Below are 12,524 nucleotides of genomic sequence, written 5' to 3' on the forward strand. Positions count from 1 at the left end.
CTTGTGCTCATCAGAATCCCTAACGAAGGAACATGGCAGTCTTTGTGGTAAATATAGGAGAGATGGTGTAAACATTCTCCTTGGTTGTACAGTTTACGTTAGCAAATACATATTTTTAGTTAGGTATGGAATCCCAGTAGAACTCCACTCATTCCTCCGCAGCTTGCTGAAAAGGTCCTCCTGTGATGAAACTTTCTGGTCTTCTGCTTGAGCCCAAAAAGCAAAAATTGCTTTGGATTAAATAGCAGGTGCTGCTGAGTAATCCAGTAGTATAAACTACAACTATTTGAAAAGAGCCAGTTGTCAGATCTTGAACTTAAGGAGTTTCTCTAAGCAGGAATTGGTATTCAAGGCACTTACAAAACTATAGAAAATAAATAATTTCAAAAAAATCTGCTTGCAATATTTCTTGAACTACCCATTTTAAGAGCACCTCTAACAATGTGCGCATAGAGAAACTGTATTGGTATGTGTGGCAATAGGTATAATAATGCTTTCCAGGTACTTGGGGTAATGGTATGTTACATCAGGAAAATGTTTCCACTTTTAGTGAATTCTAGTCAATGTGTGATGACTGTTTTTTCACTGATACATACATCTGCAACAAAATAGACATAATTCGAGGATCGCTTTCTATTAAGCCTATTTAAGACTCGTGCTTTGAATAGTTTTAATTGAGGCTGTAGGGCTTTTTAAACAGGATAATAATTCTCACATAAGTGTCATTAGTGAGCAAAACTTAGGTAACATTGTTAACAAGCTGTTAAAATATTGTATTCTTAAATTATATAGCCACTGAAGAACAACCATTATAGAATCAGTAAATCCAGATATGATTCCATAGACAGTTATCTATCTGAATGTGGTGAGAAATACAATGACATTGATTTGACAATAGACAAAGATATCTACGAGCACCTAATAAAGGAAGGTAAGTGTTTGCTTCATTATGAGCAGGTTAAGAATTATGCTTGCAGTGTGTGGGGATATTTTACGTTTTCATTCTTGTTTGTTTCAATCATTGTGCATCCCTCAGAGTGACTCCTACTCAGGAAGTATCTGTGTAGCGTGGTCTTGAGAGTTTTTTGAGAAGTATTTGTTTGTAACGGAAACTGTCCCTAATTCCAGCTTGAGAAGCTCAGCGTTTGACGCATTAATGTTTTATCTTTGTGGAGAGAGCAGAACTGCTTTAGGAAACATGGCACAGAGATGCATCAGAAAACAGGAAGAATGGCAGCCACACCAATATTCAGCTGCCATTTCCAAACAAGAACCTGTTCTTTTTTTTTTTTTTTTCCTTCCCCTTCTCTTTAATCATTTCCTTCCTTCCCAAAGTCATCATTTAAACTTTAACAGGATGTGGTGGGTTGAGGTGGCATTGCAGAGTTGGATGTTTTCAGTCTTGTAAAGCAAGTAATTTCCTAGAGCCTGCTTTGCTATGTGTGAATTGTTTGTTTGAATTTTCATTTTGTAGGTATTGACCACCTTTTGGCACAGCATATTGCACACTTGTTCATTCGAGACCCATTGACTTTGTTTGAGGAGAAAATACATCTAGATGATGCAAATGAATCCGACCATTTTGAGGTTGTGTCTGATTTAGAGGAATTTAATAAATATATACATAAAAATGCTTATTCTTTATAGTACTGCTTAATTGGAGGATGGCTACATTAGCTGAGAATTTTTTTCCCTGTATTTTTCAATTCAACTAGTTCTTTAGCATATGACTTTGCAGTTATAAGTACATTTATTTATTTGTTTTATCTTCTATTTGGGAGAAGGTGGTGGCTTATAGCTTAAACCCAATAAAATACAAAGAGCCCAAACTATAGCTATGTATATAAGTGTTATGGGGAACTGTCTATTTTTATGGCTTCCTAAAAACTGTTTTGCATGACATTTACATATAAATGTCTCTCTTACACAGCTTTATGAAATAATAGCTATGGTAATATTAGGTGGTTTTAGTTTCGGATGCATCAGCCCCTCATAAAAACAAACACGTCAGCTAAATCTCAGCCCCCTAGTATCTTATACGTAATCTTCAAACAAAATAGCATAAGAAAGTGTAATAATGTGTTTGCTCCTAGGATGGGTAGTTATACTGTGGTTTTTAGGAAGTCATGCCACTTAGTTTGGAAGCACTTCTGTAACTTGATGGGCTGTTCCAGGGAAAACATTAGGACTCTAGTTATCTGCTTATTTTTCTTTGATTGTATTATAGAATGACATATATCTTGATTGTGACAGATTATTTAATGTGCTTTGCAGAATATTCAGTCTACAAACTGGCAGACAATGAGGTTTAAGCCACCTCCTCCAAATTCAGATATTGGATGGAGAGTGGAATTCAGACCTATGGAGGTAAGGAAGGCGTCAGTATGCACAAAAGCACGTTTCTTTTTAAGTGGAAAAGTACCAGGCATTCTGCCATCCAGTATCAAACCCGTATTACTTACGCTGTGTTTTTTCCCCTCTGAATTGGTAGACGCAAGTGAAGTGGACAGCAGTGTTTAATCAGACATGGACTGTGGGAATGTAACTGACAGGAGAATCCACTGCAGCACAGCAAAGCATGCTAATGGATTTGGGGTGATGGGGAAAGGAATTAGGCTTGTATGAAAGCAACAGTAAACAAAGCCCCATTTAGCTTCTAGGGACGGTATTTCTCCAGTACTTTTCCTGGTGCTGAACAATTCCACTGTCATTGTTTTGTTTTTCACAAGTGCTTTTATTTTATAGCTGTCTATTTCTGAGCTCTCTGAATTTAATCCCTTTAAAGTGGAAATTTAAAAGCTATTATACATTTGTAATTACACAGAGAGCCTGAAGGCGCAGGTTATTAGATAGTCTTTTGAAACGCAAGTGTGTTTTGGCATTGGATTAAAGGGTTGAATTTGAAGTGTGTGCATGCATTGTGCATTTGAAGTCACTGCTGATGATTCCAGCTCGTGCATCACCGTTTCTGCTAGTAGAGCGTGTGCGAATACAAGTACCAACATGAACATTCGAGTCAAACTGTTTTAAACTCTCACAGATATTTATCTACTTCCATGAGTGTGTTCCCACTAAAGTAATTGAATCTCTAATCCTTTCATGTCTAGGTCCAGTTAACAGACTTTGAGAACTCTGCATATGTTGTGTTTGTCGTATTGCTAACCAGAGTGATTCTGTCATATAAACTGGATTTTCTCATTCCTTTGTCCAAGGTAGGTGTGAAAGATCCGATCTGTTAGAGCTAAATGCAACATATTTGCATCAAGCCCGATTTTTATCCTCTGCAAGCTAGGAACTAATATTTGTGCACTTATGGAACAGTCATTTATATCTTTCAGTCAGTTCTCATCTATACCAATACTTGAATCAATTTCAACTCTACAGTATTAAACAAATATTTTACTGCTGTCTCATGGAATTAAGTTTATAGACAAACACTGTGGGAATTTCTGTAGTGCCTAACAGTGTCTGACTACTGCAGAAATGTTGATCAATACCATTGTCACAAGACTGTTTTCAGACTGGGAAAGGGCATGTTTCCACCATTTTACATGTGGGGAAAATAACCTGTGGAGGTCAAAATAAAAACTTCAGATATTTATTTTAAATGGCTGGTGCCTGTGTCTCATTGCCTCTCTCTGCCTATTCTCTATTTTGTTTGTATCTGGTGGAGAGGGGAAGGAGGAGTTCAGCATGCTTAGTGCTACACAGTATTTGAATGAAAACAAATACTGCTGATTCTGGTCACAACTGTGACTTGTTTTTAGACAGACCAGCCATGGAAAATGTGCTTTTTCCTTAATCTTGTCCTCACAATTGTTGAACTGTTTTGGGTGAAACTGTCCTTGCAGTACTTCTTTCTGAGGCACCTGACCAGAAAATGTCTTTAAATGGATAGTCCTGCAATGTTATAGGTAACTTTAAAAAAGGTCTTGTAGTGCAGAAGGCTTTTGACAGACTGTATGCTAGAAAAGACTGCCAGCATGGGTTACAGCATAGCATTAGTATCCTGTGGCTTTTCTTAGTGTTTTTAATTAAAATGGAGAAAAATACTCAAGTTGTAAATTAATAGTAATCATACCATACAGTTGGTATGATTTCTAAAAGGAGAAATTCTCTTCCTGATGTCAAGGAGTTCAGACTTCATAAATAATGTGGCAATTTAGCACTTACAGTGCATAATTACATTGTTATTTGGAATGTCTCAAAAGTGCAAAATTTTTAGCTGATGAATACCAGTTAAGACTGAAAAAGAGATCAGGTGTTAAAAGAACCTGAACAAAGTTGGGGGCTGAGGGGGCATAAAATTCTTCGACGTTGCTAAGCAATTTGGCAGGTAATGAACACAGAATTGCACAACCATTGGTAAGCCTGCCTCTTTCAAGTAAAATAATATGGGTTTATGGGGCTAATCTCACACTAATCTTTGCTGTCTGATTGAGTGCGGTTGTACGCCCGTCAGCTACGACTGGAGTTCTTTCAAACTTTCAAAACAGCCTGTTGTGTAAATAGGTTTCATAATATAAAATGAATGAAAACAGACGTTTGAAAACAAAGCTTTGAAAGGTAAGAAGTAAGCGAAGATTTTGCATTGCCCTTAATTAAAGGTCAAACAAAGAATTCAGCAAAGCATATCCCTTCTTTGGAAGACAATACAGTAAAACTAATGTCCGAAAGCTGTGTGATTTTAATTCCCTGAGAACGTAGCGGCCAAAGAACTTGGACAAAAATCTTCCATCCAGAAAGACAGAGCAATGCTTATGTCATTTACAGAGCGTGTGAGCAGTGCTTTGTAGTTTGTAGACTTTTTGAGAAGCCTGCAATTTAGAACTTCTTTACTAGCAGTCTGAGTTTATCTAACTGTCTAACAGATGTTTGGGTATGGAATAGATATGATTCCCATACAAAGTTACAGGAATTCTGTTTCTGGAAGTTTGTTTAATACAGTAATAACTGTTCTAAAGACTTCAATGATTTTATTAATAAAAGCAGCAAACTATGGCTAGGGAAAGGGCAATTTTCTTCTTCTGTACTCATTTAAATTGCATCTAAATGTGCAAGAAGTCTGCCAGATGGAATGCAACCTGTTAATCACAGCTGTTGATGTGTTTTCTTCCAAACTTAAAAGATTAGCGTAGCATGTTCTAACATAATACCGTTACCTTTTCTGCTGGAGACCTAATTTCATAGAACGTCATCTCTTTGTGGTTATGCTTGGGATCCCTGAAGAACGAGATAAACCTTATTTCCACAGCTTGGCCTTGTGTGATGAAATAATAAGAAACATAGTAGATGTTTCAACTAATGAGACCAAAACGTGAGGGTTTGGGAGAATCCTAATTTTCTAAAATGTCACAAATCTCTGAAATACTTCTTTTGCCAGGTGGATGAAAACATGAAGGTGGCCCAGAAAAGAGACGCTGTCCGGCAGGGAATGTTTTACTTCAGAAAAGATATTTGCAAAGGTATCACAACAAGCAATCTGATTAACGCTGTTGTGGATGCTTAGTGCATTTCTTGCCTTCTAACCGTTTCTTCCTTCCCTTTGTCATCCATGAAGGTGGAAACGCCGTTGTGGATGGATGTGGCTCTGCACAGAACGGGACAGGCACCGACGCAGAAGAGTACACCTTAATGAGCATTGATACAATTATCAATGGGAAGGTCATAGCCTGTTCTACCTGGAACACACAACTTTCCCCTCCATTCTGCCCTCCCAGAAACCAGATCGAGCGTGTTTTATGCTGACTCTGTTCTCTTACACAGGAAGGAGTCTTTCCTGGGTTGATCCCAATTTTGAATTCCTATCTTGAAAACATGGAAGTGGATGTGGACACAAGGTGCACCATCCTAAACTACCTGAAGCTAATAAAAAAGAGAGCATCTGGTATGTTTGACACTTTTGGACGTTGATGTTCCTGGCATTTTTCTACTTGGGCTGTTCTCGAGTTTTCGGTTGGGTAAAACTAGTGGCAGCTGTGGCTGTCTGGTTAAGTGTTGAATCATAGGAGCAAAGGACTGGAGTGTGTTCTCTGGCTTAAATCTGGTCCTGTCTAATTCTGATTAGAAATGTTTCGTGATCCATTTTAGAATTTAAATTAGGAGTAACTGGTACAGTTACGATTACAGCTTAGAGGGCAGTGTATCTCCAATCCAAGATTTCTCTTTTCAGCACCACTTACTGTTGCTTTTGCCAGTGTATTGTCCACTTTGTAGTGGTTTGCATATATACTAATCCCCTTTGCCTGTCACTTGAGTGTTGAGAGTATGTGAGGCTGGGTCTGATAGCTTGGTGTTACTGGTGTGATTCCAAAGCATGCTGCTCCAAAGCATTCATAAGTCTAAATTCTGGTATGCTAGAGCATGGGACCTAGTCTTTAGCTCCCTGACAAAAAAGCCCTTCTGTAAGTAGCAGAACTCCTTCAAGGCAGAGCAAACCAGGCTCTTCCCCTGTCTTCCCAATGCTGCGGTGTTTTTGAAGACAGGCAGTATAATGACTCTCTATGCTCCTTTTCAAAATGCAGCAGTATAATGTGTAAAAGATGCAGGCTAAACTTTAATTCAGAACTGGGCGCGTAGCACTGTCTGCAGCAGCTTTATACCTTCCTATGTGCAAATCCCTTGTATGCGTGCCTTGCTGTAAATTTAGCTAGACAGTTAATTTTCATCTCATAAGTAAAGACATCTTTTTTTTTTTCCTCCCCAATTTTAGACTGAAGTGTTGCATTCCTTTTTAATTCTTTAAAATTGCTGTAGAAGGTTCTAGGTAAAGACCGTTTTAAAGCTGAGGTGGAAATCAGGACTTTCAGTTTAGCAGCAATTCATTTTAGCAGTACTTCAGAATGGTAACAGGTTTTAATTAATTACAGCTTTCACTGTAAATGTTCTTTCCTAAGGCTGCTTGTTTGTAGGAGGCTTCTGTCCCTCAGGTAACGTAGACAGGGATTTGATACTTGGCTTAACTGAGGGAGAGAAGAGAAACTGGCAGGAAAAAAAGGTCTAAGGCACATCAGCCCTCAAAATAGCAATGCTTTCAAAATATTCCATTGTTTGTTGTTGGGTTTTTTCCCTTCAGGAAAATGCTGTTGAAAAAACAAGGAGTGCCTAAGTCTTATAGAGGTTTTTTCCCAAGAGCTAATGACCTGGGCCCGACACCCTGCAGCAGGTGTTCCCCTTCCAAACAACAATTTTGCTACCTGGTGCGAAGTTGCAGGCATTGCAAAAGTGAACTCATGTATTTACACAGACCTAAAAGGTGTGAGAGTGAGGTAGATAGAGTCTCAGCTTTATATCTTAACTCTGATAAACTGAAAGTATTTTTAAATTATGCTTCTTAAGAACCAGAATTCACAGAATAAAAAGCATTAGGCATTGTATTACTGTGCCATGATGTTACTCAATTGTGAGGTTTGGATTATTCCAGCTTACTCTCAATCTTAAAGCAAATGTTCCTGAACGGCAGCCTGTCCAGCATGAGACATGTCTACAAAGAGTGGCCATTTCTCACATTTCTCTCCTCAAATGGTGAACACAGAGCACTCGTGAGAGTTAAACACTGGCACCTTAGCTGCTGTGGCTTTAACCTTGCCCTGACATAGTTCATCTGTGCTTCGGTCGTATCTTCTCTTGCAGCACAGCTGGGTCTTGCCCTCCTGGTCTCTGTCTAGCTGGTGCGTGACTGCCACCACTCAGTGAGACTACAGATTTGCTAGGCAAAATTTGGTGGTGGTATATATTCACCAAATATTAATGAAAGCAGTATTACGATAGCCGCATCAAGTGATCCTTGTCCTGGCGTGCTCTCCCGGTTCCTGGCTGTCCACAGTGTAGGCGGTTTCTCAGCCGAAGGTGGTGCAGTAATCATGGTGCTTGATAACTGTTCACAAACATGATTTCCATGATTGTTCCCTTACCCTTCTTGAAGCAGTTACACTTTTGGTCCCCATAAAGTCACACAATAAGAAATGCCACAGTTTTATTATATGGTCTTTGAAAAATGTAGTTGCTGTAGTTTTGCATGTTTAAATGCTCTTCCCAGTCACTTCATGCTATGCCTTCTAGTTCCTGCGTTGTAGGATAATGTTTCTCTACTCACTTCCTATCGACATTCATAATTTTGCAAACTTCTCAAGTGTATTGTTGCTTCCGAACTTGCGATTCCCTTTGTCTTGTCTCTCCCCGCTTGGAAGTTTTCTCACACCTTTTGTGGTGCCTTTTCCCGATACTGCTGTGTTCTCCGAGAGCTGCACGCAGTGTTCACGATGAAGGTGCTGCAGATTTACACCGGTACAAAGGATGGGGAGTGACTGGGCTGCCTGACCACTAGGTGTCTGTGCTGGTGTGAGCAGGACTGCTCTCCTGTCTCCTCCTGCACTGACGGCCTGCAGCAGCTTCTAGTCCAAAAGTGCATCCCTTTTTATGCTCCGCTCCGCTCATTTCCCAGCCCACCAATTTTCTTGCAGGCCCCCTGCTTCTCGTTGGTTTGAGAAGGTTTTCGTGTGAGTTTTTAGTGCCTTCAACAAATAATGCTTCTTGGGTACTTTTTTCCTGCCCTATTTTCATGCAGAAGCATAAACTCTGGCCTCATTTCTTTAAAACATGACTTCTCATTTTTGAGGGACATTTTTATTTCTAATAACCTTTTTTATTCTGCTTTTTCTTTCCTGTACTTCCGCAATTTTTCTGATTTGTGTTGATGTACCTCTGTTCAAAACCACTGATAGGATATCTTTAAACAGTCTTGGATGCTTTTTACTTTTTTTGTGTGTGTTCCTCCTTGTTTTCCCTAACTTGATTCTTCTTGCTTTTTATAATATTCTTAAACCAAGATTTCTGTAGTGGAAGCCCTTGACTCTTTCCACTCTTACAAGGAAGCTGAGGTTCCAGTAGCTAGCAATGGAAGTTTTGTGAGGCTCTTTGAGCATCCCATCAGCCTACCTTAATGTCTTCCTGTCAGAGTTGCCTTACACTTGTACTAGTTAAGGTTTGCTTGCATATGCTACGTTCAGGAGCAAGATTCAGTAGCCTAAACACTGGTGTCCAGCTGGTCTCCAGCTGCTGCTTTATAGGGATGCAGGTCTCCTGCAGGAGGTGTGTGCCATTTGATGACCCTGTATAGAAGTGTCGGGGACCCTTAGGCACCTGCTGGCTGCCCCGTGGCCTGCGTAGTAAAGCAGAGGCAGTGTGTGTAAACCAGGAGTTGGTATAATTGGGAACCTGCCTGGTTTTTGCTAGGGGAGCTGCCAGAGGGAGAAAGAATAGTAAGTCAAGGTAGACAGCAAGAGGTGGATGGATCAACTACAAAATTATTTTATATGTATGTAGTTGTTGTAGAGGTGTCTGTTGGTTCATCTCAGACAGATTGTCTGTTAAATGTCTCTTACTATACAGTCTGTTGGTAACAGCTGGTCCAGTAGCTGCTTCTCTCTGCACTGTCTCATTATAACATCTGAAAGTCTAAAGATCATAACAGATGAGTGGGTTTTAGACTATCAGCGATATGTCAGCTTAATTATGCCTACAGTTTAGCCATATTTAAAAAAAATACGTATAGAAATGTGTTTCTCATGAGAGCACGGACTATTTATTAATTGTGTATATAATGCATAGAACTTTAGGTGTCATACTGCTAAATTAGATGTATAAACTGTGAAATTTGACTTCCCCTTGCCCACAGGAGAATTAATGACAGTTGCTCGATGGATGAGGGAATTTATCGCACAGCATCCAGACTACAAGCAAGATAGCGTGATAACTGATGAAATGAATTATAGCCTTATTTGGAAATGCAATCAAATCGCACAAGGCCAGGCAGAGTGTCCTGAACTATTGGGGGTAGGATTTAATAAGAAACAAAGTGGAAACAAAACTGGTTCTTTGTAATGAATGAGTGTTTCTTAAATAATAGAGAGTTTAAGCCTTTTAGCAAAGCACTAGCAAAGATACTGTGAATCTGGTACAGTTTCATGGTGTGAAGACCAAAACAGGGATACTGCACTATAAAATGGGCCAATCTGCCTAAATATTCATTTAAGGCATCCTAAAATGGGCATATTCTTATTGTCAAGGTTTATACAATGTACATGTAAATAGTAAAATATTTTTATGATTAACATCAATGTATTTTAATAACATTGTATCTAAAGTTATTGTGAATTAGCTTGTAACTTTTTTATGCTTATTCTAGAAAGAAAAATCGTCCTGAACAGCTTTGTAAATGTAATGGTACTTGTATATTATATGCATTCCAGTTACTGAATGTTTACTGTAATTTTTTTTAACCTGGAATGTGCTAAGTAATCTACCTTATTATGTAAGAAAAGAAAAAAAAAAAAAAAAAAAAAGAAGAAAAGAAAAACCAAACCAACTTCTGGACCTACCTGAATCACAGATACTTCTTCCTTCCATCTGCGTTTCAAAAGTATGTAAAAACAGATAAATGCATGTGCATCCCGTTTGTTAATCTTTACAGCAGTTTCTCAGTTGCCACAAGACCTGCGTCCACTCATAAACTATAAAACTCCGAGGAACAGATCTGTCCTTATTCAGATAACGCAAGTCTGCTTGTCTGCAGATGCATCGTTATTTTTTCCCCTCTGAAGTAAATTTGTACACTATCGCAGTTCAGAAATTTGCCCGATGATTTAATAAGAAAGCAGTAACGGGGGAGACGTGGTGAAAGAGAGGAGGAAATGAGAGCTGAACATACAGCTCTCTTTACGAAGGAACCAAGAGAGACCTGCTCTGGACTTCAGCACTCCTTAACTGCTCTTTCTCCCACATTGCTGTTCCCACAGTCGACAATGACTGCAGCACAGAACTAAATGCCTGTCCATTCTTCCTAAAGGTTGAGTTTCTCATTTGTCATTCATTACTATAAATATTTTTGTCAGCATGTTTATTTCCTATAAGGTACTTTATGTAGATAGCTGAAGTACCTACGTAGTTGTAGGTATGGACAACTTAATCCCCTTCAGAAAATAGTGATAAATAAATCCTGGAATGCACTAATCCTTTGAATTGGGAGCCAGTACTGGGAGTGACTGTAAAGTATTTAAAATTTAGCCATTGCAACTGTAAATAAAGCAAACTTAAGGGGCCTTTTTGATTTAGCTTCTTAACTGACTTCTAGAAGTGAATTGCGTTATGGGTAGATTATACAAAGCTTAATGCAAGCATATATAAATACCTAAGGTGTAATGATTTTTTAAAAAGAACTAATGGAGAAACTGCAATGAAGAGGTGCACTAAGAAGAAGCTTTTATGTACTGACATTAGACTTTGTTCTGTGTTCACAGGTGTGCTTTAGAGAATAAAAAGAACGCTTTTTTTCTGCGGTGGTGAATTTGTTTTAATCAAGATGTAGGCATATGCTAATTTAGTTTCTGTAATAAAGAAATAAAGATAAAATTTGCAGTACGTGTTGGTCACTTGCATGACTTGAACCCATGTTTTCATATTCAAAAAAGGAGGAGTTGCATACCTGGCAAGCACAGCTGATCTTATCCAGACTCACTTTGTTCACGCTGAAACTTCTCAGGACTAACGCAGATGGTCTGCCACCCCTGCAACAGAGAAGTCCTTGCCATTGTCATGGTAGCATCTGTCTGATTGCACAGCAGCAGGTGCTGTGCTTGGAAGACCCCTAAAAAAGTTAGAATGCTTTCCTGCTGGTTCTGCATCAAGACATGTCCTTTTTCCCTTTCAATTGACATTTAATCACTCTTCTGGCCTAATAGGTGGCTACTGTCCTGTAAGCGAGGACAAATTTTGTCATGATGCCTAAAAGGTGTGGCTGGAAGTTTCCCTCATGAGTTCTTGTATGCATGTTTTCAGAAAGGATGAGAAAATCCAACCCAAAGCGGCTGCTTGTTTGTTGAGGTGTCCGTGGTTGCGGTATCTAAGCAGCTTACGTTCCCCAGATGAAGAGTTAAGGTCTGTGCTGCAGCCTGTGCTCCGTGGTGTGGCACGGTGAAGGCTCTCACGGGTAAACCAGAGTTGCTGCAGGGAGGGGCAAGCTTTGCCACTAGTTTTGAATATACCTTCGAGGTGGCTAGGTGGTGTCTGCACGCACCCCGAGGTGGAGAAGCAAGCCCTAGCCCAAGCCTCAAGCTCTGGCTGACCTTTTCCAGAGAGCATGAGAAACTCCCTTGGGCTGTGAATTCAGGATTTTTGGTCCTGCAGCCATGAAGTGCTTTCATGGAAACGGCGACCTTTCCAACAGCCACCTGAGCGAAGGGAGGGGAAGAAGCACCAGGCACCTGAGGTGGAACGTGATTGATGCCTTGCCCAGAGACCTTAGTAACGCGTCAGTCTTGGCACTTCCCGTGATCGCTATGTGTTGGCCCCAGTTCAACCCCAGTAATCTGCTTCATGCCTTCCGCTCAGTTTTCAGCAAGAAGATCCTGTTGTGACTCGATGCTATAAACAATACTCCGAGGCCCAGTTTTCTCTTGAGAGTCAAACTACCTTGAGTACAAGCATCTTTATTTCTGCATTATTTTAGCTATGCTTTTATCGTGGCC

The 12,524-nt window shown here is 39.6% G+C and overlaps 1 protein-coding gene across 4 annotated transcripts in view; it reads left to right on the plus strand.

Moving 5' to 3' along the window:
* Nucleotides 1–11,418, plus strand: part of GCLC (glutamate-cysteine ligase catalytic subunit) — a 37,060-nt gene extending 25,642 nt beyond the window's left edge. For 3 of the 4 annotated variants that reach the window (XM_082307615.1, XM_082307616.1, XM_082307617.1), the window contains 8 exons: nucleotides 793–931; nucleotides 1,475–1,587; nucleotides 2,275–2,367; nucleotides 3,108–3,212; nucleotides 5,384–5,465; nucleotides 5,561–5,664; nucleotides 5,767–5,887; nucleotides 9,677–11,418. In XM_082307615.1, coding sequence (XP_082163741.1) covers nucleotides 793–931; nucleotides 1,475–1,587; nucleotides 2,275–2,367; nucleotides 3,108–3,212; nucleotides 5,384–5,465; nucleotides 5,561–5,664; nucleotides 5,767–5,887; nucleotides 9,677–9,882 — 963 coding nt within the window. In that variant the 3' untranslated portion in view covers nucleotides 9,883–11,418. The remainder of the gene's footprint in view (nucleotides 1–792; nucleotides 932–1,474; nucleotides 1,588–2,274; nucleotides 2,368–3,107; nucleotides 3,213–5,383; nucleotides 5,466–5,560; nucleotides 5,665–5,766; nucleotides 5,888–9,676) is intronic. The other variant, XM_082307618.1, reaches the window with a different exon arrangement.
* Nucleotides 11,419–12,524: the final 1,106 nt, after the last annotated feature.

This window comes from Platalea leucorodia (genome assembly GCF_965183815.1).
Source record: "Platalea leucorodia genome assembly, chromosome: 3".
Taxonomy (NCBI): Eukaryota; Metazoa; Chordata; class Aves; order Pelecaniformes; family Threskiornithidae; genus Platalea; species Platalea leucorodia.